The following is a 26,951-nucleotide window of genomic DNA, read 5'->3' as shown; positions in this document are numbered from 1 at the left end:
TCTTGCTTCCTGCCAACCATTCACTTAAAGTCCAAGTGATGTCTCCCAGATGCCACTGCCTCCCTTCTACACGCATATGTCCCTGGGAGTGCATAACATATTCATTTTCATCATGACCTCAAGGACCCGCCTGCCCATTCCCCATCTTGTCCCTTACCCCCTCCCATTGCCCAACTCTGCTCCAGGCACGAACCTCCTCCAGGTTCTGGAAGGGGCCACATACTTCCTCTAAACTTCGGGTCTTCACTCTTGTTCCTACCCCACCTGAAAATCTCCCCCACCCTAGCTCAATCTCCCATCAGAATCAGCTTAATTCCTACTAATTCTCCACTCTGCCTGCCACCAAAATCATTTGGGGGAGCTTTAGAAAAATCCTGATGCCTAGAACATACTCCCATGAGAGCCTAGCATCAGAATTTTAGATCAGTCAACTTAAGAAAAACCAGAGCTGCGAACCCAGTTTCGGTCCTAACAACTCTTATTTGACAAGGGGCAGCCTCTGGCACCCCAACTCCACACATGCTTTCCAGAGCTCTGGTAACTTCCTTGCCCAGCACGTATGTGGCTTATTTTGCTGTGCTTCATGCTCTCAGCCTTGCTGCTCTGCCAGCCCTGCCTTCCGAGGCAGGAGCTGCTGGCCTCTGCTTTCCTCTGGATCTTCAAGGCCTGATCCGAAGGAGAAGGTCAGTCGAGATTTGTGTCATGGATGCTGAAAGTCGTCTCAAGGGTGACAGGATGCTCTTGTGCTTTGAACCTCTTTTCCTAAACAAAACCAACTGATGGCTGCCACCCCCACCCCAAAAGTAACAAAACACCCCATTTTACTTCCTCAACAATGGTCTGCAAATTCTACTAATCAGGATTCATTCCTTTGGCTTAAAACTTTTTGTTTCAGTAGAATGCAAGTACCGCCGGAAAATGTAACACATGAACCGAGTTAGTCATTATCTTTGCCCCGAATGATTTCATCAGCTCTCAATGAAGGGACAACAGAAGAATGACCATTTGTTGAAGGTATTCTAGGCACCTGGCATTAAAAATATGTTAGCTTATTCATGGAGTTAAATGAGTGAGCTCAAAGAGGCTCAGGAATTAGCCAAGGTAACAGAACCTATAAATTGACACACCAGATTTAAACTGACAGGAAGGGAAGGAAGGCACACAGGCCTGGGCTTCTGAGGACCTACTTCACCTCCTCCAGTTGGCTCAGGACCCTCCTGGGTGCTGGGACTGGCCCTGGGGGATCCAGTGTTATTGGAAATGGCATCCTTCCAGGTGCTCATCCTCTCTCCTCGTTCATGTTCAACACATTGGCAAATGCTGTTGGCTTTGCCTTCAAGATATATCCGTGCTCTAACTGCTTCTCAGTACCTTCGCCGCCCACTCACCGGATCTCTGCAAGAGCGTCTTGCTACTTACCCTGCTTCCGCCCTGGTACCCTCTCCCCACAGGGTCCCATCACTTCCACTTCTGCTCAAAGCTCCCCTAGAACTCTCAGTGCAAGCTCTTATCCCCCACCGGCCCACTTATAGGCCAAGCCGCTCCCTCAGCCCCAGAGCTCTCGGGCCCACGGCTGCTCCTCCAACACCCTGCACCTGCCTTCCCCCTGCCTGGAGCACTCACTTGCACGCACGCACGCACGCATGCGCGCGTGAACACACACGCATGCGCGAACACACGTGCGCGCGCACACACATGCACGCGCGCGTACACACACACTCACTCACTCCCTGCCCCCCCAGGGGGTCCTCAACCAGCACTATTCGCCCCGCCCCTCGCCTCTCTCCTTCCTACCTTTGCCTCCTAGCCCTTGTCACCATCTGAGGATCACATACACTTCCCGTATTTGTTTGCTGCTTCTCCTCCCCGGAATGCACCTGCTCGAGGGCGGGGATTCCTGCCTGTTTGGGGCTTCAGTAGGCATTCCTATGAGGTCTGGTGGCTCTAATCCGACATAAATTAAAAATCCTATCAGCAGTCCAGTTCTAATACCGGGGAGAGGCTAAGGACTTGCTGTACACCGACACGTTGATGCTTAACAAGTATTGGTTAAATGAGTGAACAGGGAAACATCAGCTTTTATTGGAACCACAGACTAACAGAGATGCCAATGATTCAAAAGGCCAAATTTGGTCTGTTGTGTTATGCCCCAAGTTTAGACTTTCACCGAGTGGAGGCATGGGATGTACTTAACTATTATTTCATTAATACCAGCATTAATGGGACAATGTAGTGCAGCAGAAGTACATGGCCTAGGGTTGAAAGACATCGGGGGAACCCCGACTCCCTGCTTGGAGGCTGTGGGATCTCTGGTTACTCGGTGTCTCCCAGTTTCACTGGGTGGTGTGTTCCTAAGTGATAGTTTTAAAGCTTCATTCGCCTTTCCCTCTCTGAGCCAGCAGATTTTCCCATCAGATTCCCAGGTCGCATTCCAGACCCAGTGAATCAGACCACAGGGTGTGTGTGTGGGGTGGAGGCAAGCAGCCAGGATCCTGCATTTTAAACAAGCATTCCCTAAGCGTTTAGGCTGCTGCTGCTACAAGACTGGCTAGAGTCTCGCTCCTCTGAGCCATCCCTGGACCAGCATCAGCACCAGCTGGGAGCGCATGAGGAAGGCTGAGTCTCAGGCCCCACCCCAGGATGGTTGGCACTTTGAAAACACAGTTCTTTCACACTTGATTGGACCAACTTACAGAGCCCTCAGCCCTTCTCTCTAACCTCCTAAAGGATGCCAGTGAAAAGCCTAGGACAAACCTTTCATTTCACAATAAGGGACAGGCTTAAGATGCCAAGGTCTGCCTAGGAAGCTCCAGGGGAAGGCTTCCACAGGTGGATTAAGGCAAACCTTTAATCGCTAACATTGCTTGGTGACAGATGGAGGCCAAGAGGGCAGATGTTTCAATGCTCAGGTCATGACATCGAGCCCCATGTCAGGCTCCACGCCCAACAGGGCACCTGCTTGAGGATTCTCTCTCTCCCTCTCCCTCTGCCACTCCCCCTGCTTATGCACTCTCTCTCTCTATTTAGAGAAATAAATAAAGTCTTAAAAAAAAAAGAAAGAAAACTAGGGGCATCTGGGTGGCTCAGTCAGTTAAACATCTGTCTTCAGCTCAGGTCATGATCCCAGAATCATGATTCCAGAATTCATCGGGCTCAGTGGGGAGCCTGCTTCTCCCTCTGCCCCCACTTCCCCTGTTTGTGCTCTCTTTCTTTCTCTCTATGAAAAAAAAAAAAAAGCTAAACAGGAAGTTACTTTAACATATAAAGACCACACACAGCAAAAATCTCATCTTTTAGTAAAAAAAGTACTGTTAACAATCAATATGGGAATTATTTTTTATGGACCCACTATATACAACGGAGAGTGCAGGTGGAACGTTACGGGCTTCATGGAACCGGCTGGCGCTGGTTCTGATGGGGGTCAACACTATTCACCAACACCAAGGACTTCCGCAAAGCGAAGACTCCCTGTTACAAAGTGAATAGCACACCCCACCCCCACCCCCAGTCTTCCCTGGAGTTTCTCTTCTGCAGGAACCTAGACTTCTACTCGCTGTGTTTGCCGAAAGCAAAACACACCTTTTTCATGGCTGGTCTAGAGAAGCCATTTGATGGTGCGGTCTCTTCTTTCCATGTTGTTTCCCTGTCGCCGTGCCCTCTTCCCCCCGCTAAAGCCTACAAAATGAATCTTAGCCAAGCAGGCACGTGGAAACCCCGTTAGCACCCCCCCAGGAGCCTCGAGCCCGCGACCGAGGAGAGCGACCCTCCCTGTCCTGGGGTGGCAGGGGTGGAAGGGCCGGGATAGGGAGCCAGGAGGGGGAGACACGTTACCTGCCAGGTACTCGATGACTGCCGCCATGTAGACGGGAGCACCCACGCTGATCCGGTACTTGAACGTCCCTTTCTTCAGGTACCGCATCAGCCTCCCCACGGGGAAGATGACACCGGCCCTGGCTGAACGGGACAGCTTGGACATTTTCTTCTTCCCGCTCCGGCCCGACATCTTGCCTCAGTTTCCCTCTCAGCTTGCTGACACGGAGGTCTCCTGGCTCTAACACGATGCTGAGAAGGAAAGAAGGCAGGGTGAGGAAGTGGGGCTGGCAAGCATTTGGGAACGGTGATGGGGCACCAGGACACCAAGTGACACATTTGGTGGCCCCAGGGTGACAGCTGAGACCTGGCAGCCACAGCCAGCCACTGAGGGCTGGGAGCTGGGCATGGGGGCTTTACGGGGTCTTGCCAGCCACCCTGTAAACATCTCCCCACCCCACTGCATCAGCCCAACCTCAGGGGGAGAGGCCAAAGAAAGTCACTAGAGAAAGGGGTCATGGTGCGGCTGTCTGCAGGACAGTGGCCCCAAAGATGCCCAGAATCCCTGCCTATGTCACCTTATATGGCAAAAGATTCTTTGAAGATTTGATGAGGTCGGGGATCCTGAGATGGGGAGATTATCCTGGAGTATTGGGACAGGCCCAGCGTAATTGCAAAGGTTCTTTTAGGAGGGGGCAGGAGATGAGTGAGTAGGAACAGGTGTAATGGGAGAAGCAATGGATTCTCCCCTCAGAGCCTCCAGGAGGAAGCAGTCCTACTGACACCTTCTCTTCGGCCCATAGAACCTGAATTTCACCTCAGCTCCAGAACTGTCAGGGAATAAATTCATATTGCTTTAACCCCTAAACTGGGGCTAAGTTATTATAGCAGCAGCAAGAAAATGAAATGGATTCTTCTTTGCCCTGATTTGCTTCTGCCTGTCTGACTCCAGGGTACTTTGTTAATAGGGCAATGCCTGTAATGGCTGGCTCTGACCGACGACTCAGAGCTCCTGGGCGTTTCTTGGATGAAAGTTTTTTTCTAAATTCTCCAATCTCCAATTCTCAAAATCAGAAAGATGCCAGAAAATGCAGTTTACTCATCATGCTAAATGCAGAGGAATAAACCCCAGCAAATTAAAAACTGCAAAGCAGCCCAACCTTCCCCTTCTTTGAATGAGGGGTCCAGATTGATCTGGGGGAGAAACTTCAGAAAGAGCCTGAAGGAGGTGACTTCAATACAACACACGGACAGACACGCCAATAGCTCACTGTTATTTCAGGAACCGGTCTTCTGTATGAAGATAAGATAATTATACCCTTCTGAAAAGCTCACTCAGAGAATCATAATAGAGCTTAATCCATTGGTTGAAGGAGTAAAAGCAAATGAGACAGGACAAACAGGCATGACCAAAGTTGGGGTGGGGGAGAGAAAAGGAAACAAAATTTCTAGGAAATCCGTGAATGAGTCAAAGTTCTCTGCTTCAAGGGCAATGTCATTCTTTCTGGCAATTTCATTTGGGAATGCAAAGTAAGAAAGTCAAAAAGAAATTGAGATTGGTTCTTTTTGCGGAGGCTGCCTGTCTCACATGCCAGCTAGCCTAGTTTACCAACAGCCAATGTGACCTTGAAAAGGCCCAAGAAAGTGGACAAAAATATGACGGAAGAAAGTGCGACACTGAGGCATGGCTGGTAGGAAAGACACGAAGGTGGGATATATTTAATCTGGATGGAAGAATGAACACAGAATTCAGGTGCCTAAAGTAGCTGATTACCCTGTTACAACTGAGAAATTTTATCTAAACACCATGGAATTGGCAACCAACCCTGTCCTCGACACCCTCTCATCCTCGAGGTGAATAATGTGCATTTGATGCATTTTATTACATACTTCACATACATTATTTTTTACGTGCTTATATGTACTTACTGTACTCCTATTTTATGAGTCATTTTGCCCCCGAAAGATGTAGGTATTCATCAAAGTTAAGTATGAGCAAAGAGGAGCAAATAGCCTTAGAATGATTGTCTCTTTCATAATAAGGCACAGGGATCAAACAATAGCACCCTTTTTAAAACTCCCACATTTTCTGTGCTTCTGCTGTCCCAGGCTGTTACCTCTCATGGAGCTGCTTAGATGTCCTCCTTCGGAGGAAACAAGCGACTACAATATTAAGGTCCTAGCCATGAATTTACATTAAGGAAACTGAGGTCAGGCATCCATCTAAGTCTGCAGTACCCACTGTTGGTCATCACGGACCCGGGGCACAGGGTGCTCATAGAGCACAGCGAACTGGTCCTGTCCGAAAGAGAGCGATATGATAGCTGTGTTAGTGGCTGGTGGGGTCCATAATGGAGGTGGCTCCTGGTCCAGTGGAAAGCCCCTAGGATCAGGAGCAAGAAGCCCAGGGCGAGGTCCTGCTTCTACATAAGTAGCCAGGAGAGCTCTGATTGTCATTGGTGTGGGCCTCATCTGTAAGACAGGGAGGTGACTCATTGATCCTGAAGGTCACTGCCGTCTGAAACACCCCAGGGTTCGTGAAATGCACTTTCAAATGGTTCTGGTAAAGAAGCTTTAGTTCCTTTAGGAAACGAATTCTAAGGAATTGAGAGCCTGTACAGGTTCATAAAGATGTATTAGCACTGGGGACTCCGCTAAGGGAATTATATGCTATTTGTAGTAATAGGTAAGTTGGGGGGGGTGGGGAGAAGATCAGTCCGTCTGGTTGCCAAGAAAACCACCTGGGAAGTCTGTCACAGGGTGGACTTGTCCTGCAGACACTGTGCAAGCTGTACGGACATGATCTCTCATACCAACCGAGAGAAGGACACACAGGACACGAATATCACGGGGGCAGGACCCACTCCTCATCCCTCCCCACCCCACCATATTTTTCTCAAATGAAAATAGCCAGAGAATGACTAAGTATGCAGGGTAAAGCCACCTAGTGACTCTCCCAATGTCAGCCAAGTGGAGTCACAAGTTTCCCTAAAAAACAGGTGACATTAGGGGACAGACGCCTAAAACACTCGTGAAGATAAAACAGCCAGGTAGGGAAAAGCAGGGTCAGATCAGACAGAGGCGCATGTCAGCTATGCAGTATAAAACGTAGGGATCACCCTATGCATAGCATTTTGTAACCAAGCTTTCTTTTTCTGGCTTCCAGACTTTCCTCCAGGTTAGGGCCTTAGAGCTGGGGAGGTGGCTCCGTCTGAGGTCTCTGAGGGAGACTGTGCCCGAGGAACCCATCTTTGCAGACACTTAAGCAGATGGGCACCCTCCTCCGGGGCCCCGGATGCTGGGAGGACCCAAATATTGTAAGAACCGGACCACATCCGGGAATCCCTAAGGAGACAGAGGAAGCTGATGGGGCTGACGTGTCACACCTACTGGACCCCACAGGTAGAAGGAAGTGTTTGGCACCCACCATCCACTCCAGAGAAGACCCTCCCTTTACAGCCATCCCCGCCCCCAGTCTGGGAAGGGCTCTGCCTGGAGCGGTGAGACATTGTAACCCCTAACTGCCTTCCTTCCCAGGACTCCCTTTCCCCTGACTCTATCCAGTCTTGGGAAGTTAGGAGTGAAAAACTTGAACAAGTTTTTTATCTGTGAATCTCCAAAATCTACTGTAGAGGGCCACTCGTCGAAAGAGAAAAGCAGGGGGCGCCTGGGTGGCTCAGTGGGTTAAGCCGCTGCCTTCGGCTCAGGTCATGATCTCAGAGTCCTGGGATCGAGTCCCGCATCGGGCTCTCTGCTCGGCAGAGAGCCTGCTTCCCTCTCTCTCTCTCTCTGGCTGCCTCTCTGTCTACTTGTGATTTCTCTCTGTCAAATTAATAAATAAAATCTTTAAAAAAAAAAAAAAAAAAAAAAAAAAAAAAAAAAAAAAGAAAGAGAAAAGCAGTATGGCAATGTGAAATTTGTTTCCATCAGACTAATACTTAAATGTTTACACTTATTTACCTTCTGCTCTAAAACAATTTTTTCTCTAATTAGGCACAGCTAAGGACTACCCTACATTATGTTTGTTTTCAAGTTTGAAGACAGAATATGGCTGGCTGGAGCTCTCCCGGTGGTTACAGGCACCACGTGGGCGCCCCCTGGAGGCTGCGCCTGGCCAAGCTCAACCGGCCCCACCCTCCAGGCCAATCCTGGGGTATCCTGGGGTCCCTAAGATGATTTGGGGACCAGACCAGAGAGAACCTAGATCTGCAATATATCTGTCCTTTCATATCAGAGAGACCAAGAAAAACCAAGATATAAAGTCTCCTGATGACTTGAAGAGCGGATGGGAGAGTTTTCAGCATGCTAACAGTGGGGGCTCAGGGAAGAAGACCAGAGAATGCCTGCTGCCTGCTCATTTCCCTTTCCCTCCAAAAGCACAACTGGAAGAACAAAACTGGTTTTGTGTGCTGGGCAGAGGGCACATTCAGATTCCGTTGTTTTAGGATTTATTCCTACAATGGGTTTTAAGCCCATAAGAACACTGATGAGATAGATTTCACAGATATGACAAGGGTAAATATTACACTGCAGCGTTGACTCAGACACGGGCAATAAACTCATGCTGGCTTATTCAAATAACTACTGTATTCCCCTGATTTTATAGTGCTTTCTTTTTTTATATTTTACTATCTCTGGAAATCAGTATGCATCTTCCAATCTATGACATCATCAATGAAAGACAGTATTTTTGAAACATTTATTATTGAACAAGAAACTACATTAGTTGTGGAGTATACATGGTCCTTGTCCTCAAATATTTTCCAATGAAGTTGCAAGACAGACCATGATAGAGTTTCAAATAGATGCTAGAGACATGGTTCCCAGACTGTGCACCAGGATACCCTGGGACAAATCAGCAAATGTTTTAGCTTTCAAGGGAAATAAAGTGATACCCAAACACTGTGGGACCCTATAGCCTCCAGGTCAAAGTGTTCCTACCAGGGGTTCATGACAGATTGTACTTCTTTCTCATGGTTCTGTATCTTATAAAGCTGAGTTTTTGGTTGTTGCTGTGATTAAAGCAAAAGCCAGGGAGAAACTGATGTGGAACAGAAAATGAGAATGACCACGTCCAACCTTATTCTAAGGTCTAGGAAGTTGTGCAGTGCCCAACACACACATACATGCTATTTGTAATTCATTGTGGCTATTTAAGAACAGAATACAAATATTCTTTTTTTTTGTCTTATTCGTGTATTTTTTTTTCTTTCAAATAGCTCCTAATTGTTAGGACATAAATACAAAGATGTTTGGACCTTACCACTTAATAAGTAGAACCAATAGGTATTTCTTCTGGCCTAGGCATTCAGAGGAAAAATGGAGACACTAATTTCTCTGTGAACTGAGAAAGTCTGGGAACTTCTCTGTTAGGGCGCATCACCAGCAGGCTGAAACATATAATTATGACTTGCCCAAGGTCGCCCTGAAGCAAGGAAAACAAAATTTTAAATTAGTTATTTAAAATGTGTTTACGGGTGACTGGCTGGCTCAGTCGGTAGAGTGGGTGACCCTTGATTCCGGTGTTCTGAATTCGAGCCCCACACTGGGTGTGGAGAGGACTTAAAAATAAAATCTTAAAATTAGAATTTGAGTTTATTTTATCTTTAAATCTAAGTAATACTTGCACAGAGTAATATAAAGCAAAAAGACAAAGAAATGCACAAAATGAAAAGTAGTAGTCTCCCACCCCACTTTTTCTACCTCCAATCTTGCCTCCAGCGGCCATTCTGGAACAGTTCTATAATTTTAGTCCTGGTGGTCACTTCCTCAGCTCTAGTATTTATACTTTTACTTGGTGATTTATTTCCATTTTTAGATAGTCCATCAATGCCTAAGGAGGACAATGACTTTCCCCTCCCTTTTCTAGTTGTTGACAGCATACTACCGTTTTTATTTCTTCTGCTGATTACCTTGGAAACTTTATTTATTTTTAAAGATTTTATTTATTTATTTGAGAATGAGAGAGAGCATGAGCGAGGGGCAGGGAAGGAGCAGAGGGAGAGGGATGAACAGGCTCCACGCTGAGCACGCAGCTTGACTCAGGTCTTCATCCCATGCCCCTGAGATCAGGACTTGAGCCAAAATCAGGAATGGGACCCTTAATCGACTGAGCCGCCCAGGCACCCCTACCTTGGGAACTTTAAATAACACACTTCAAGCTCTGACTTCCCCAACTTCAGGGTTCCCTATTGAGCTGCTATTATGTAGGCTGGGGCTGTGTGCCCTGAGCTTTCCCTGGTCCTGCACTCCCTACCTCTCCTCCCCTTTCCTACCTCTGCCCTCTCTGCCACCATCATCCCCCCTCACAACCTTCCTTTGGTTCCAGAATCACAGTGAAGTCTTCATTTTGGCTCTAGGCTGATTTTGAATGTGAAATACTCCTAGGCAGCGTTTATATGACTAAGACTTTATAAAGACTGGCCCTTCAGAATCAGGTGGGTGTGGGGCTCACAGTGGCCTTCTGTGGTCCAGCTCCGGATGCCTTGTGTCTCAGGATTAACAAGTGGATTCTCTGCGTTCTGAAAACGTGTCGTTCAATAGTCATTCTACATTTCACTTGGCTTCACCTTTAGATCTTGCCTTTGTTACAGGGCTCCCCACCCCACCCCCAAGTTAGGAATCACTGTGGGCTGGGGTGGGGAGGGGCAGTAGCTGGGTTCTACAGAGCAACTGGGAACACTGGACTAGTGAATAAGGAGCACGGCTCCTAGGGGAAACAGGGTTAGGTGGCCGCGAGCCCCTGGTCATCACTTTTTCATCAATGAAATCAATATATAACCTCGTTTTATGTGTGTTTCTGTTCACAGATACCTTATGTAATATGTAGTGTAGATTCATCAACATTGAACTCATGGGAACTAGTGATTATCACTTAAACTTGAACGAACTTCAACTAACACACTTACTTCCTCCCAAAGGCACGTTTGTTCCCAACCTTCTTGTGCTCAGGAACACTGGACGGCATTTCAGGACAGTGCTTGGGGGCCAGTTCGAAAAGTGGAATCATCCATGCAAAGCACACAGATGTGCAAACCAGGGCGCTACACAGGCCGTGGAAAGGGCACGAATTTACTGAGTGAGAGACAAAAGAGGAAGGCCAGTCTCGATAGAACTTGGCTGGGAAGGTGAGTGATTCGGCTCAAATGTTTTGCTGCTCTGTGCGTGTCTTTGAAAGACTGAAAAAGCATTGATTTGGCCGTGACAAATGAAGTTTAGTAAGCCGGCAAACTCGCTAATACGGAATCTGTGAATAACGAGGATTGATCATGCTTTCCTTAAGTGTGGCTTTGCCATAGCCTAACACTGCCTCCCCCCGCCCCCACCACTTCTCGCTCATCGTTCTTTGCCGGGGCCACTTAATTCCCAGAGACTTGTACTCAGACCTCTGACCTCACGCTCCAGTCTGGAATGGTGCTTTTGCCCAGTGGTCATCCGGGACCATCTTCCCAGCTCCTCCTTCACCCCTCACCTCCTCCTTCTCTGCTCGCTGCCTGGTTTGCTTGGGGTCAGCCGCCTGTAACTCTTCGGAGACAGTACAGGGAAGTACACGTTGGTCTCTTATAAATGGAACTGTCTTTACTGAATGATCTTTGGGTGATCATTTGGTAGGGTATATAATTTTCAGCATCGAAATAATTTTGCTTCAACATTTTGAAACCATCGATCCATTGTTTTTTTTTTTTCATCCAGTGTTACAGAGAAGTGTGGTGCCCCCAACCCCAAGCTTTTATTTTTTTACTTTTTAAAATATTTTTTTATTTATTTGATACAGAGAGATCACAAGTAGGCAGAGAGGCAGAGGAGGAAGCAGGCTCCCTGCTGAGCAGAGAGCCTGATGCGGGACTCGATCCCAGGACCCTGAGATCATGACCTGAGCCGAAGGCAGAGGCTTAACCCACTGAGCCACCCAGGAGCCCCAACCCCAAGCTTTTAGATGGTCTCTTTCTATTCTAAAATTTCACAAGGATGTGTCTAAGGATGATGTCTAAGTATGGGTCCTCCCAGACCCCATTCACCCTGCTCAATCAGTCAGAAGACTGGAGACTTTAATAATTCCAGACATTTTCTGTTCCAGACTTGATCATTTTGCCCCGTCTCTTTATGCCTCTCGCCTGTCCCTTCTCTTACTGGATGCCTGTAAACCAGGGGTTGGAGCTCCTGCATTGCTCCTCGAAGTCTCTTGTCTTTTTCCTTCCATTTTTTCAGCCTTCTTAACATCTAATTTTGGCAACCGTATTATTAATTTCCAAGAGCTCTCTCTTGTTCTCTGATCATTCCTTTTCTCATATCAGCGCCGCCTTTTATGAATGCACCACGTCTTCAAGTCTCTCTCAGACTAGTTAGGGTGTGTTAATGTGATCGTCTGCCCTCAAAATTAGTTGGTCCAGTCAGTCATCCCATGTATTTCTTTTCTTTCTCTTTCATGTCAGATTTCCTTCAATGTCTGCTGAGTTTGGTCATGCCTTCATGTTTAAGAATGAAAGCCAAGTCTGATCATTACAGCTTTTCTCAGCTGTTGTTATTAGCTAGGCATGGTTCCTGCTTGGGACCTCTGGGTGTGTGCATAGGGCCTGCCAAGCACATATCACCTGGGCACCCGGTCAGGGACTGAGAGCCCCCAAATGCCAGAATGGGAAAGCATCACTTTGTGGAGCTGAAGGTGTCCTAGAAATTCTAGACCTGCCCTGTAGTTGTTCAGTTTCTTTTATTAAAAAAATAAACCTCAATAGATTTCTTTTTTAAAATAAAGAAATTTATTTATTTTGAGTGGGGAGGGGCAGAAGGAGAGGGAGAGAGAGAATCTCAAATGGACTCCATGCTCAGCGCAGAGCCCGAAGCAGGGCTCGGTCTCACAACCCTGAGATCATGACCTGAACTGAAATCAGGAGTAAGACGCTTCCAGAACTGAGCCACCCAGGTGCCCCACATAGTTAGTCTTTTTCTTTAGAGAGGAAACCCAGATAGTTAGGTGGATGGATACATGCCCGATGGCCAGAAACTATAGGGAGGAGGGGAGGGAGAGGGACCAATTCAGCTGGCTGTTCTGGAAACAGACTCTCAGCAACTCCCCCTCTCTCACCCTGCCCACCTTCCGTGCAGCTCCCTCTTGCCTTACCCTTAAACGGGAGGCTCTCCCGTGTGACACTGTTTGCATGGTCCGAGGCACTAGGGTCTTCTAGCAATGTGTTAAAATCTCCCACCTGCTGAAGACCCACACCAGCCTTCCGCAAATGTTGTTGTTCAGATTTCCTTGAAATTCTTTTTTTTTTTTTTAAAGATTTTATTTATTTGACAGACAGAGATCACAAGTAGGCAGAGAGGCAGACACAGAGAGGAGAAAGCAGGCTCCCTGCCGAGCAGAGACCCTGATGCAGGGCTCGATCCCAGGACTCTGGGATCATGACCTGAGCCGAAGGCAGTCGCTTAACCAATTGAGCCACCCAGGCGCCCCTCCTTGAAATTCTTAACCATTATTTTTGTGGGCTCCAGGAGAGGGAAAGCCCTTGCGCTCTAGCCATCATGTAGAACTGGAAACGGAAAGTGTCATTATAACTTAACATCCTAAAGAACATCAATTGGGAATCAGCCTAGAAATGAGTATGCTGGTAAAGAGAAAAAGCTCAACTGTTTTATAATTGAGTAATAATGTCATATTGAAAAATTTAGATCACTTTCATCACCAGGTGAGTCACTGGTCTTGAGATAATTGAGGAATATAAAATTTCCTATCAAGAGATTATGTAAGACCCATTAATATAACCGAATCAAATTCAGTGTGTCTGTATTTGCCCAACTATAGCATATGGGATTCCTATAAACAATATTTATAATTATACTGTAATCCCAGAAGGGAGGAGAAGAAAGGAAAGAAAAATCCCAAGCATTTGCCCTTATTGAATGAATTGCTTTTGATGGGAAACAGCAAACTTTGCTTAACACTCTGATTGCCTGCCTTCTTGAGAAGACAAAATAGTCTGGTGTCTTTGGACCAATATTTTGTTTAATTTAAATACGTTCTTTCTCAAGCATAAAGAGCTGATCAAGAGTAATCCAATTTTTCTGCCTCCAACAACTTCTTGCAATGTTTATTATATGTAAACTCATGAGGACTATGACACACCCTAGCCAATCAGCGAGATGGTCCATCAGAAGCCGCCAGCCATCCTGATTCCAATGACCCCTTTTCTGCTGTTAAGGTGCTGCAAAGCGGCTTTTAAAGAGAGCAGTCATTTGAGATGGGAACAGTCATTGCGGGCCGCGTGTCACAGTTGAGGGTTGGTTGGGCGGATGAACCACCCTGACAAAGGATCTGGAATTACAAGACAGCTTATTTTAAATTACTCTTTTGAGCTTGTTCTCTTCAGAAGTATGCGATCAGGGGCTATGGGGAGGGAGTGGCTGGGAACAGCAAATGCTCTGGGGCGGGCTTTGGTCCCCCATCTGCCTGCAGGCTGCTCCTGCTGGATAGAGAAATCCAGTCCTGCTGCCTCTGCTTTAGTTAGGAGGGACCCTGGGGTTGGCCAGTGAGAGGGGCCCCGACCCTTGAACATCAACAAGCCTGGGGCCTTGTTTTATCCATGCACTAGCTAGACAAACCTTGCCTCTTAGATGATTCTCCCAAAGTTTCTGTTGAGTAAGTCAGTGAACAAGGGAATCTCCATAGAAAAGTATGTGAATCAAAATGCTTTCATCTCTATATTACTTTAAAACCAGAAATTAGAGGACTTGTAGCTTTTTAATGATGGGGATGGATTTTTTAAAACTTTAAGTACTGTTTTAAAATTGCTGAGATGTACTCATTTCTCATCCCCGTGATATTTTTCTAATCTGTAGGATCGTGCTTCAGAATATTTCATATTGTAAATATTTATGAAAAAAACGAGGTAGACGCTGCAATGAAGCATCTTTACTCTGTCAGTTCAAAACTCACCTTTGGGAGACTAAAATGAGATAAATAAAACTCGGTAGAACATAAGGGAATTCAATACAAATGTATTAACTATATGTAGAAATATATTTTTAAAGGGTGTTAAAAAAAAAACCTCTTAGCCTCACACCTAATAGAATTCTAATATATTTTGGTGTGTTCCCCTATGTACTGTATTAAAATAATAATAGTTAGTATTATTTTGTAGCTGTAAAAACCATTCTCAGTAATACTAGCTAAATCACCTGCTCTATTACATTTCCATTTATGAAGTCCAAGGGCAAATCATTATTGCACAAGTAATACTTTCCAAACCGTTTTCTTCCAAGGCCACCTTTAAGTGAATGAGAACAGTCAATAATTTTATCGTCATATATGTTAGAGCACATTAACAATTTATAATGTAAAGAGCTATAGCAAATGCAATTTCATCAAAATGACGCGTGGATCAAATTAACTAAATTAACTAACCGTGAACGTTAGAACCAAGCATTAACCCAATTTATTTAAATTATACTATTGGGTTACAAATCATTCCCTTTTTAAAAAGTCTTTCAAGTCATGTCCTGGAATAATCTAGGAGGACGTCAGCTTCTAGTGAATTCTTTATAACCCAGAGTCAGAGTGTGTGTGCCCATCTCCTTCTAGAGGGGACAGGAGAGAGAGCAGAGCATGGGGGCAGGGGGACAGATAGGGTCTGGATATAGAGTATATCCTGCTAGGATAGTACTCGGGGACTAGGTTTTGTTACCTTTGCTAAACGTGAGCTTATGTTTTTTTTTAAAAAGACAAAAGGACAAGTTGTTAATATATATTCAGTCTCTTCGTTATTAGCTTGCCATTGTCTAATACAATATAAATATATTTGGTTATCTATGGTATCAGTTGATTGAGAAATGAATATAAATGAATGAATAAAAAAGAGTTTTATTCTTATTGGATCTCAGTCATGCACCCCGGAAGAAAACCGTCTTCCTGAATCTATTTATTCATGGAAAACAAAATAAAAAACAAACCCTTCACTGGGTCCAGCCTGGTCTCTTGTCTTTTTGCTCTTGGGAATTAACAAACCAGAACAGTGGGCAAGCTGTCTTCTTTCTTCAAAATCAAGCAGTTTCAGATTCGTAGTGAGGTTTATTGTTATCAGTGGTGGCCTCTTATCCTCTGAGCAGGGGACCAACTTTGAGCCAAGATGAGCTTCTCAGGTGAGGGGTGAGGAGATGCGGGAGCCTGCTTCGGGGCTGGGTGTGAGCATGCCAGTATCAGACAGCAAGGAGACTGTAGCCCCCCAGGACTGCCTGACCTACCAGGGGCTTCCAGAGACATCCATGACTGCTGTGCCCCTGAGTGCATAGGTGGGGGCAGTTGTGGGTGCTCAAGACAGAGGCAGCTGCCCTGGAACTCCTCTTCCTCCATCCCTCCCTCGCCTGCCTCTCCCACCCTGTTTTCCTTACTGTTGGTCCTAAGGCAGTGGCTGTACTTTTGGTGCTGGTGGGGGGCGGGGGGCTGTGACTGCGGCTGCCATGTTCTATACTGGCAACACACAGTGCCCTTTCCTGGTGTGCGCGTACGGACTGGTCTTGGCAGTTTTATCTGCTACACTAGGTAAGGGCAACCGTGGGGTGCCTTGCCATCTACGAGTGGAAGCCACTAGACCTCGAGGGTGAAGCACAATGGCAGATGGGAGGTACAGGGGACCGGAGTGGGGGGCGGGGGGCGGTGTGTGGTGTGAGCTGGTGGGGGTCCAGTCTTTTACGCACCACCTGTGGTCCTTAGCCAAACCCACTGATTTTTCAATACCTCTCCTCCACAACCCTGCTAACTTTGCTCAGAGAAACAACAAAAAGAACAATCTTTCAGGAATTCCAACATATGAAACAGATGGAAGGAAGGGGAGCAGTCCTGGGTGCAGTTGGGAAGACCCTGAGAACCCTGATGGCTGGTCCCCGCCTTGCCTGCTTTGGGCCTCTGAGAAATGACAGCCATTACACCTGCCGACCTGTGAGGTCCTTTCCCACTTGAAAGATGGTCCTATTCTATGAAGATGCTCAAAAGGTCCCTCCTTCTGACCCCCCTCCCCTCTGTTACATCCACAGACATGGAACAACCCAGTAGAATGAAGTCATAGCCAGGTGATCTTTCCTTTGAAGGGACTATCTTGTCATCCACAAGCAATCATCGGAAAGAAAAACCAGACTTGAATATTCTACTTTGCTTTGTTCCGAAACTGCCCTTCTCCACCCCAAAACATAATCTATAGCGTTCGCTGAAGAGCAGCGGGGGTGAAATCCAGTTTCGTAGCACGGGGCCAACATTGGAGTGGGTTAGCACTGCACGAAAATTCCGGAAGCGTGATCGATCCGCAAGCTTGGCATCCTGCTGGGGGACCCCGTGAATAATCACCTGAGCTAAAAGTTTATGTTGTCTATTACAAAAGCTGTTGGAATTTACCTTTTCATATTCTGTCACCACTATCTAATTTTAATGGCTTTATTGAACGGTTAAGGCAGTCCAAAATACACATCGCATAATGTATGGCGTTATTAGCACCGGGCTAATGTAAATGCAGTAAATGCAGGGCGTGGGTTTCCCAGGATTGGTTTGATTTTTACTTTGTTAGGTTTTTGTCCACTTGTGGTGGAAACACCCCAAATTTAGTCCTCCAAACTGTATCATCAGGATTGCCTCTTTTATCCAGAAATAACCCCAAATCTCTGATCAGATCATGTGTCACAGTTTTGGGTTCAATATTATGGTAGCTAATCCTGGCATCCCCAGAATGAGCTGGAGCGAACGTCCCTGGGCTGGGGCTGCTGGTCGGACATGGATTTCCACCCACACTTCTCTGTCAAAGCACGAGAATTCTGACTTGAATTACTTACTCCATTCCTAGTCCAAATTGGCAACGCCAGTCAAATAAATCGGGCGAAGTATGATGGAGGGCGGGATGGATAAATGAATAGCAAGGGCTTCAGCGAAACCACCAAATTCATCTTATTTAATACTTTGTGACAAGACAGTTTAAAGCACAGTGTTGTGTAGCTCAATTGGATAATCTTTATCTTTCATCTGACAGAGGCAGGTAAAATGGTGACGCAGAGAAGTTTTTAAAGTAAAAATCTTCGTATCGAACCTAATCTGAGACTCCCTAGGGAGGCCCGCAGGCCCTTGTTCTCACCCCATGGAGGGGAGGATGTGGGTTGTAGAGGGAGGGTGTCTGGAGCCGACTCCCAAGTCTACCTCCAGCTGTGGGCACATCTTCCACCTCTCTTTTCTTTCCCATAAGATGGATCTAATAATAGTACCCGCCTATTGCGCTGTGGAAAGAATGAAAGGAGTGAATATGGAGAAAGTGTCTGGAACAGCACCTGGCAGGCAATAAGGCATTTCATAAACCTTAGCCATTGTGGACTTATTTCCAGAGAAGAAACAATTTTAGGGGATGACTTTCATGGAGCGCAAGCTGGCATTTCCCCTCTAGTTCAAAAGCAACAACGACAATCCCGCAGCACTGGGTGGTCTGTGTACATCGCGAAGCTGGAGCTCAGCAACATCTTCCTAGGAGCTCGTGTAAAGGGCTGGTGATGAAATTTCCACCCTGGGGAAACAGCGAGAGCTACCCAAGCTACTGAGAACTTCAAGACAGGGAAACTTTTATTTTTCCCAAGATGGGGCACTTGGGGCCCCTCCTAGTCCGATCCCCCAAATTCCATCTGTCTGGGAATTCACAGTCAGTCATCACATGGTTAGAATCCTAGGATTTCACAAGGTCATGATCTAAGATGGAAAGGGACTAGAGTGATCGACCATTTTTAGTGCCCCCCTCCTGTTGGTAGCCACCACAGAAGGTGTGACAGGGGAGGGGCGGGGGTCAGTAAACACCTTGTCTCTGACCACACAGTCCATGTGAGACCAGACCTATGACCCGCCCCTCACCCCCACTTCTGGAACCCTGGTCTGGGGCTGTTTTTCCTGTACTCGGTTATACCTGGCAGTGTAATGTACACATTTGATCTTCAATAAATATTCCTTGAATGAGTGAATAAGGGAAACCAGCCTTAAATGTCCCTTCCTTTCTTTCTTTCTTTCTTTCTTTCTTTCTTTCTTTCTTTCTTTCTTTCCTTCCTTCCTTCCTTCCTTCCTTCCTTCCTTCCTTCCTTCCTTCTTACTGCAGTCTCCACTGCAATGTGGGACTTGGACTCATGACACCGAGATCAAAATTTGCATGCTCTAGGGACAGAGCCAGCCAGGTACCCCTTAAATATCTGTTTCAAAAGGGGGGTTCCTTTTGTAAATTTTTGGGGGGAGGGGAATTGAATTATCCTCTCAAATGCTCATCTTTCCCTCCAACTTAATTCCCCATATATAGCCCTGTGTGCATCCAGGAGAAAAAAACTCCCCATCCTGAAGTTTTCACTATCTTCCTTCTTAAAATACTACCTTCCAGCATTATTGTCAGAAGTTCCTCTACTGGTTCATTTTTTTCTCTCATCTAAATCTAATGTAAGATATTCACAGAATCATAGTGATTAGACAAATATAAACTATTGGGTTTAGTTCCCTCACCCACCTGAACCTTGGCAGGGCAGGCTGACCACAGCCTCGCAAGGGAATTTACGTGATAACGTGATGACATTGAAGAAAGAGGAAGACTGTCTGGTCAGTCTTCCTTCTGCCTGCCTCGGACCCTATCCCCTTCTTCTGCATTCTCTGTGAAGCCTACTCCCAGCCTTCTTCCAGACTAAAATTCTATTCTCCCTTTAAAAACTGTTGCAGCATTTTATTGGTACTGTTGTTACACATTATCAATCACTTGTAACTTCTTAATTGTATTTAGTTATGCAAGTAATACAGAAATTAATTCAAATAGTAAAATTCCAAATGTTGTAACAATTGTTACAGATGGGTATGAATAATTGTATGACTAAACTCTTCCTTGATAATTTCTCCAGTTCTCGTCTCTTTCAGTGGTGTCTTTATGCCCTTCCTATCTTTTTATATGTGCATTTTTACTTATAGAATACATAGTATTTTGTTTTTGTTTTTGACATAAATAATACCATACAGTATGTTTTGTTCTGTAACTGCCTTTTTCATTAGTATGTCTTGGTGACCTTTCTGTTTCAGTGTATATGGGCTTACTTTATTCCTTTAAAATGTTGCCTGATCTGTCCAGAAGACAGATGTACCAGATTTTATTTAGCCATTCCTTATGATGGCCATTAGGTTGCTTTCAGTTTCAAAACTGCCAAAACTCTGCAATGGGAGGGAATTACATAATCTGTGCCTGCTTCCCTAAGATATAGACCAAGAAATGGAATGGCTGGGTCACAAAGTGTGTCCATTATTTGACTTTAACAGTGCCCTCCAAATTGGCTATACCAGTTGACATACCTGTTAGCAGTGCAAGAAAGTAACTGGTTTCCCACTTAGCTTGCCAAGAGTAATCATTTTTTTACCTTGTCTTACTTGCATACATATTTTATCTCCTAGGCTTGGAACCTGAGCTCCCTCAGAGCAAGGCCCATGACTTCTACTTATATGTATTGGTTTCCCCAACCAGAGGTGTTTAAAAATTGGGTCCCAGTAGCTGCTTGGGGAGTGATCTCCAATCACAATCTTTGCTCATCCCTGTGCCAAAAGGTTATTTCTTAAGAACAAAAAACAATTTTCAAAAACTTGGTTGGATTTTTGTACATCCTTTCCCCTGGCCAAGTTACAGATATCTTTCATTTAAAGTTGTCTGCCTAAAACAGGATTCCCTCGTTCTCTGCAGGCAGGAGGCAGTGAAAGCAGACCTGCCTGTCTCAGACAACAGCTAACAGGGTGTCCCACCCACTGGGAAAAGCCTCAGAATCCCTGGGAAGTAGACAGAAGATGGGATGGAGAGGGAGTAAGGTCCCTCTTTGGAACATTCTAGATCCAAGGAATGAAATTCTTTTACAGAGTTCTGAAATAGAGGAAATCATTCATAATGTCGGAAGCATGGCAATGAATGGATCCAGGTGAGGAAGACCTGTGACAGGCTAGCAGAACTGGAGCAGAGAACCGGAAATAAATATATTTTCAATTTGGTTACAGGAAAGGGAGGTTTTAGAGGTGTAAATTACTGGATGCAAGATAAACTTTTCCTTCAGGCAGAGCCTATATTTATTTGTATGATAATCTGGGGCTAAAGCGATTCTAAAAATCCGTGAGCGTGGTTCCAAATCTTGCCGTTCTGAACATTCACTTAAAAAAAAAAAAAAAAAAGAGTTTTTCCAAAAGGGTAAGAGATAACTTTCAGTTAAATATGAACGAGCTGAGAATTGTGTGTCGCTAAATAAGAAACAGTATAAACCAAGGCGCGTTTTGCTCTGGATAACGTTTCTATTTCTCTCGCCTATTGAACCGTTTCAGTAGCAACTGTGCAGCCCAGGGAGGGGGCACAGTGGTATTTGGACACAAACACAAATGAGAAAAATGAAGAAATCGTTTGCTAGGGTGGACTGACCGCCTCCAGCGGAGTGGGCCCCTGAGGTCTGGGGGGCGCAGGCGCGGGCCCTGTTCGGAATTCCCTGGGGTCACCAGCGCCGCTGGGGTGCGGGGACCCCCTTTCCCATCGGGGCTGCCCTGCCCCAGACACACAGGGACCCGCGCTTTGGCTTCTCAGCACGCTTCTTCTGGCCCCTTTTCGCTCACCGTAGGACCGTTGCCACTAAACCCCAGCAGTGACCCGGCGGAAATCAAGCCCGCGGTGGCCCAGGTGGTGGCCGCAGCAATCAGCGCCCGGGAACTCCTGGAGCAGGAGTTGGGGGCTCAATGCCCGTTGGCCATTGTTGGGAGGAACAAAGAGGGCAGGAGCGGAGGGCGCCCCCACGAGGCAAGGCGGGGAAGGACACCGACGGGTGCGATTTCGGCGGCGGGCGAGGCTGGCACCGGGTGCTGGGGAGAGCGGGCTGCGAGCCGGGGAGGCAGGGCCGGTCCCGCCCGCCGCGCCCCGCACGCGCCTCGCGCGCCGTCTGGCGCCCGCCGCAGCCCTTTCCTTCGTCGCGGCCACTTTACTTTTATCCCCCTTTCCCTTTTATTATTATTAGTACTATTAATTATTATTGTTATTATTATTGCATTTTTCCCGCGCAAAGCGGGAAGCGGGGATTGCTCCAGCGAGCTCCGCGGAGGGGCCGCCATTTCCCGGGGAAAGCGCAGCGCGCGGCGGCACCGGGCGCCCCGGAAAGGGAACCGGAGGGGAGTGCCCGGCCCCGAGACCTCCTCCGCGCCGGCCGGGGCTCACGGGGCTCACGGAGCTCGCGGCGCCCCGCTACCGCGCAGCGGCCCCCGGCGTCGCCCCCGCCGCCCGCGTCCCGGGTCTGACCTTCCGCGGCGCGGCCCGCCCCCGGCCCGCGGCCCCCTTCCCTCCGGCCCGCGCCCCCGCGCCCCTTCCATTGTCAGCCCCGAGCGGGCCGGCGGCCAGCCCCGCACCCTCGAAGGCCCCCCGAGCGGCCCACCGCCCCGGAGCAGTTCCCTCGGCGGCCGGGCGCCTCCCTCCTCGGCTCCGGCGCCCCGAAGTCCGCATCCCGGGACCCCTCCGCTCCCTGCCGGGCCGGCCTCGCCGCGGCCCGCCGCTGGACCCCGCATCCCGCCGCCTCCTCCCACCTCGCCCAGGATGCCCCCCGCTCCTTGCCGGCCGCGGCAATTTTACCGCTTCTTTCGCACCCCCCCCCCCGCCTTTATTTCGCGAGGAAGCAAGTTGGGCAGCTTGATTTATTAATTCTTCTCTCTTTTCTTTGGCGGGGAGGGTCGGCTATCGGGGTGCGCCCGCAGGGGCCGGGCGGCGGGAGAGGCAGGGGTTCTCTCCGGCCCCGGCGCTGCCCCCGCGGCGCGTTTTGTCTACAGACCCCGGAGCCCCCTGAACAATAATGCCATCGCCATGGCGGGCTCACCTGGTGCTGCGCCTCCTGCTCCGGGCGCCCGGTGCCCTCGGCACGCCGCTCCCGGGGCGCAGGTTCGGCCCGCGCGGCGCCGGTGCCGGGCAGGACTCTTTGCCTTTCTTTGGGTTCTATCGGTGCTTGTCAATGGCGGCAAGCGGCAGTTCTCCGGGCCGCGGATAGTAGCGGGGGGAGGAGGAGGAGGGAGAAGGGATTGCTCCTTCTCCACATAACCACCTCTAGGAGGAGTCGCTCAGCCTCATCCCCCGCCAGCCCAGGCTCCGCGACGGGTCCGGGGCTTTCGGTGGGGCTTGATGAGCTATTGTCCTTCAGGAGCATTAATGATGAAACCGCGCGGCCTCCGCGTCGCGGGCGGATCTGCCGGCTGCGCCGAGGGCCACTCGCGGAGACGAGGCTTTCCCCAGGGCCGGGGACAGAAGCGCTACGGTCAGGATCCGGAGGCTCCGGAGAGCAGGAGCCACCTTTGGTGGGAGAAGACGGCGTGGGCGTTCATCGGGCCCTTCTGGGGAGAGCCTTAGAAGGGGAAAGCCCAAACGGCCCCCTTGTATGGTCTCGTGTCCTCAAATAATAACGAATACCGTACAGGAACGTTCGTGTCTACCCCTGGGGCTGTTGCCTAGGGTGGGCACGGCCACGAGAACTGAGACTGTGTATCCATGCCTGTTGGCTTTTTATAAATTCAGACCAGTTTAGATTCCAGCATTGCATAATATTAGCAGATGGATGTTTTGGTGGGGGAGACGGTGTGTGTGGACATAATTTTTAATTCGGTTGCTTTACCGTGTGTTAATTTGTAATATCGAAGCAGGTGTTAAGATGGGCGCGAGGCTATTGTCTTAAGGACCAAATGTTAGTTTCCAGGAAATGTATTTTTCTAAGGATGCGGTGGACAATATCAGGTGTGATCATGGGATTAGTAGTAGCTCTCTTCTACTGGAAGCCATCTCCTTTGTCACTGGAGATGGTGGTGGGGGCTCCGTGGCTGGGGGTGAGTCCAAGGAATGTGTTTATTGCAGGGAGAAGTGTTCACTTGCTATGGGCCACCCATGCTTCCTCGGGTTTCTCCCCATGACTCAAAGGATTGGGAGAGGCGAAATTTTGACCTCTTCATAAAAGAGAAACCCACAGGAAGACACAGGTCTCCAGCATTGATCAAATGTGTGCTTTTCAGAGCCTTTCACATTTGGTGATATTGTGTACATCTGCCCCCATAAACCTGTAAATGTTTAAGTAGTGGGAAACATTGGGAGTGACTGAGAGCCTCCAATCCCTGGAGTGGGAAAGAACCCAAATGCCCAACTGGCCTTGGGATTTTCATTAGTCCATGGGGGCTGTTGATGGAATTAGTAGATAGGGCTTTAGACCGTATGCCTTTTAAACAAGTATTTTGCTGAGAAATCTGTCTGCTTCCCAAAAGATCATGCATATATCGAAAGGTATAAATAAAACCTCATTTGTTGAAATCTCATATGGCTTCTCCAGCTCTCCGGGACACAATAGTCTCAGTTTATGGAGACTTCCTTCACTCTTCTTCCTATCCCTTTTACCCTCTCTGTATATGACCTCACTCTTCTTTGTCTTTGAAGGTACTCTCCAGGTCAGAACTCTAGTCTTTTCCCGAGACATATATTTAAAGGGTTTCAAATGATCCCTTGGGAGCATCTCAAATGGTTTCGATTTTCCTGTTCTAGAGGAAGTGCCTATCTCCCTTCTTATATAGATTTTTGGTGTGTCCATTCTTGATCACAAATAACCTCCAGGCCAACATTCAAAAGAGTTCAGGAGCCTTCTGGGAGTGCTTGAAAAATGCTCCTACCCTGTGACCCACTCAGCCTGGCTGACTGAGATATAGTTGAATAATTCATCAATATATATTAGATTCACATTCTCCCTGTAACTTTGCCATAAAAATGGTACACTTGGTCATTTTTATGTGCATTTTATGTAACTCATTTCATCCTAGCATTTTGTTATGTGCTATCTGAGAAAGGCTGGTCTAAGAATTTACTGGTCAGCATTCTCCTGTTTCCTCCTGGTGGTTTTCTTCCAATAGATGATGTAGTCACAACTTGGAGAGTCAACAGGGGTGTCAGCTTCATAAGGCTCTTGTTCCTTGAATAGAAGGGATCATAGAGGCCACCTGCCTATATGTTATAGGATGAAATCTGATCTTCAGGTGGGTCAGGTGACTTAGTCAAGGCCACATGGGTGAAACTCCAGTTCACTTACCGTTACCCAGCCTAAAGCCGTTTCCCCCAACTCCAAACCTCAGAGGATGTACAGAGGATAAATAAGCAACCTAATATCCGGATCTAGTTTAATTATATGTATTTATTATTGGACATTTGACACATGAACAAAAATTTGACACGGATAATATCGACCATTTAAAATGGTCAACAGGGGCGCCTGGGTGGCTCAGTGGGTTAAGCTGCTGCCTTCGGCTCAGGTCATGATCTCAGGGTCCTGGGATCGAGTCCTGTGTCGGGCTCTCTGCTCAGCAGGGAGCCTGCTTCCCTCTATCTCTCTCTCTCTGCCTGCCTCTCCATCTACTTGTGATCTCTGTCAGATAAATAAATAAAATCTTTAAAAAAAAATAAAAATAAAATGGTCAACATAATTAGAAATTCATCAGTAATTTTAAGTTCTGCATTGACCTAGCTCAAGGAATCTCAGACAAAGGGAATAATATATAGGAATAACGAGAGTTTGCACTTCCTGCATTTTTCCAGAGTGCACTGTACTCTTACCCTTACTAACTCAATTAGTCCTCACAACCACTCTGTGGGTTGGGCAGTATTACCTTCTCTGTATAGACAGAGAAACTGAGGCAAAGAGTGAATGTGAAACTTGCCCCCCAGTTATAGAGTTAGGAAGTGGCGGTTTCATATTCTTAATTCCTGTGCTAATCTGGTGGGAGGGAAAGTATGCGTTCTCTTCAGGTGAAGTAATTTTGTGATCAGTCACAGGATGGGATGTCCCTTGGCCATTCCTGATACATATACTCAAGGATGCAGCGAAAAGCCCAGGTGTAGCAGGTTTGGTTGATTACCACCGCGCTGAAAACATTTTCTTAACCTTTGACTGTGTGTGTAGATAACATTATGAATAAATGGGTTGGCTGTGAGTTGACTCCATCAACGACAAGGAGTCTAGCGAACATTTTATTGAGATGCAGGATGGATTTCTTCTCCACATAGGGAGTCATACAGCATGATTTAGAGATGGGGGAAAAAAAAAGAACCAGCCATGCAGCTAGATTCATAGTCTGTGGAGTCTACTAGTCATTCATTCACAAAATCATCTATTTTAAAGACAGCTTCATTGATTTTGGCCCCCCACAAACAGTTTTATTTTCTTATGATCCCAGTGTATGATGTTCTGTGAATTGAGTGGGTGTTTATTTTCCATGATTTGTTCCAATATAGTTCATGACACCTATTATAATTTGTGGTCATTTTACCCTTCTGAGATGTTGGTATGCAATGACCCTATTAATTTCCTGACCCTCGTCTCTTCCAGAAGGAATGTATCGTGTGGGCATATATCTATATCTGGCCTACGTGAGTGTATGCGTATTATGTGTCTAAGATTTATATATCCAGATTAATTTCATTTGAGAATTTCTGCTCCCCTTTGAAATAACTTGAGATTCCCTGGGAGTGTCATAAAAACAGATGGAAATCATTGGTTTAAGCTCTTCTTTGAATGTAAGTTAGGCAATTCTAGATGCTGTATTAATTCCATCAAGGCACCAACTGGCGTAACTTGAAATAGCAACACGGAGGCCTGAGGTTATGAGTGCAGGCAAAGCTCCAGGCTAAAAAGTACCCCGCTAAAAAGTACACAGCTTTTAAATGTACCCTATAACCTGAGAAATACTAGGCAATCTGACTCAAAATTTTTTATTGGCTAGAAATATGCAAAGTCTTCCCTGGTGTTATATTTTGAGTGGTGAACATTTGATTAATGTTTAATTAATCACTTGATTTCCTTCACCAAAACTGGCAGCTTTAGGATCTTAATCACTTAAGAAAGGGAATGATGTCTTTAAAGAAACACATAGGCCCTTATTATGCCAACAACGCCTATTCTTAGTAGCTCTGGTTAAAATGAACATCGCAGTCTCCTAACAAAAGGAACATCTTAATAGCCCAGGTTTTTAAAAACAGCAACAAAATATGTCCTTTTCATTGCTAAGCCCTTACCATTTGGTTCTGGGACAGGGAGATTTACATAAGTGAGTCTCTTTTTGTGTGTAGATAATTAACTATGTATATACA

General features: G+C 46.9%; 1 protein-coding gene across 1 annotated transcript in view; it reads right to left on the bottom strand.

Moving 5' to 3' along the window:
* The window catches only part of LOC101693075 (core histone macro-H2A.2), a 43,102-nt gene extending 19,872 nt beyond the window's left edge, over positions 1-23,230 (bottom strand). Inside the window, exons 1-2 of the mRNA XM_004769529.3 lie at positions 22,663-23,230; positions 3,832-4,062 (exon numbers count right to left, since the gene is read on the bottom strand). Of these exons, the coding sequence (XP_004769586.1) occupies positions 3,832-4,003 (172 nt within the window). The 5' untranslated portion in view covers positions 4,004-4,062; positions 22,663-23,230. The remainder of the gene's footprint in view (positions 1-3,831; positions 4,063-22,662) is intronic.
* Between the last annotated feature and the right edge of the window lie 3,721 nt (positions 23,231-26,951).

Source organism: Mustela putorius, unplaced genomic scaffold (assembly GCF_011764305.1).
Source record: "Mustela putorius furo isolate JIRA1106 unplaced genomic scaffold, ASM1176430v1.1 tig00000698_pilon_pilon_pilon, whole genome shotgun sequence".
Lineage (NCBI taxonomy): Eukaryota > Metazoa > Chordata > Mammalia > Carnivora > Mustelidae > Mustela > Mustela putorius.
Note: the sequence above shows the minus strand (reverse complement) of the source record. Positions and strands in the feature narration are given on the sequence as shown.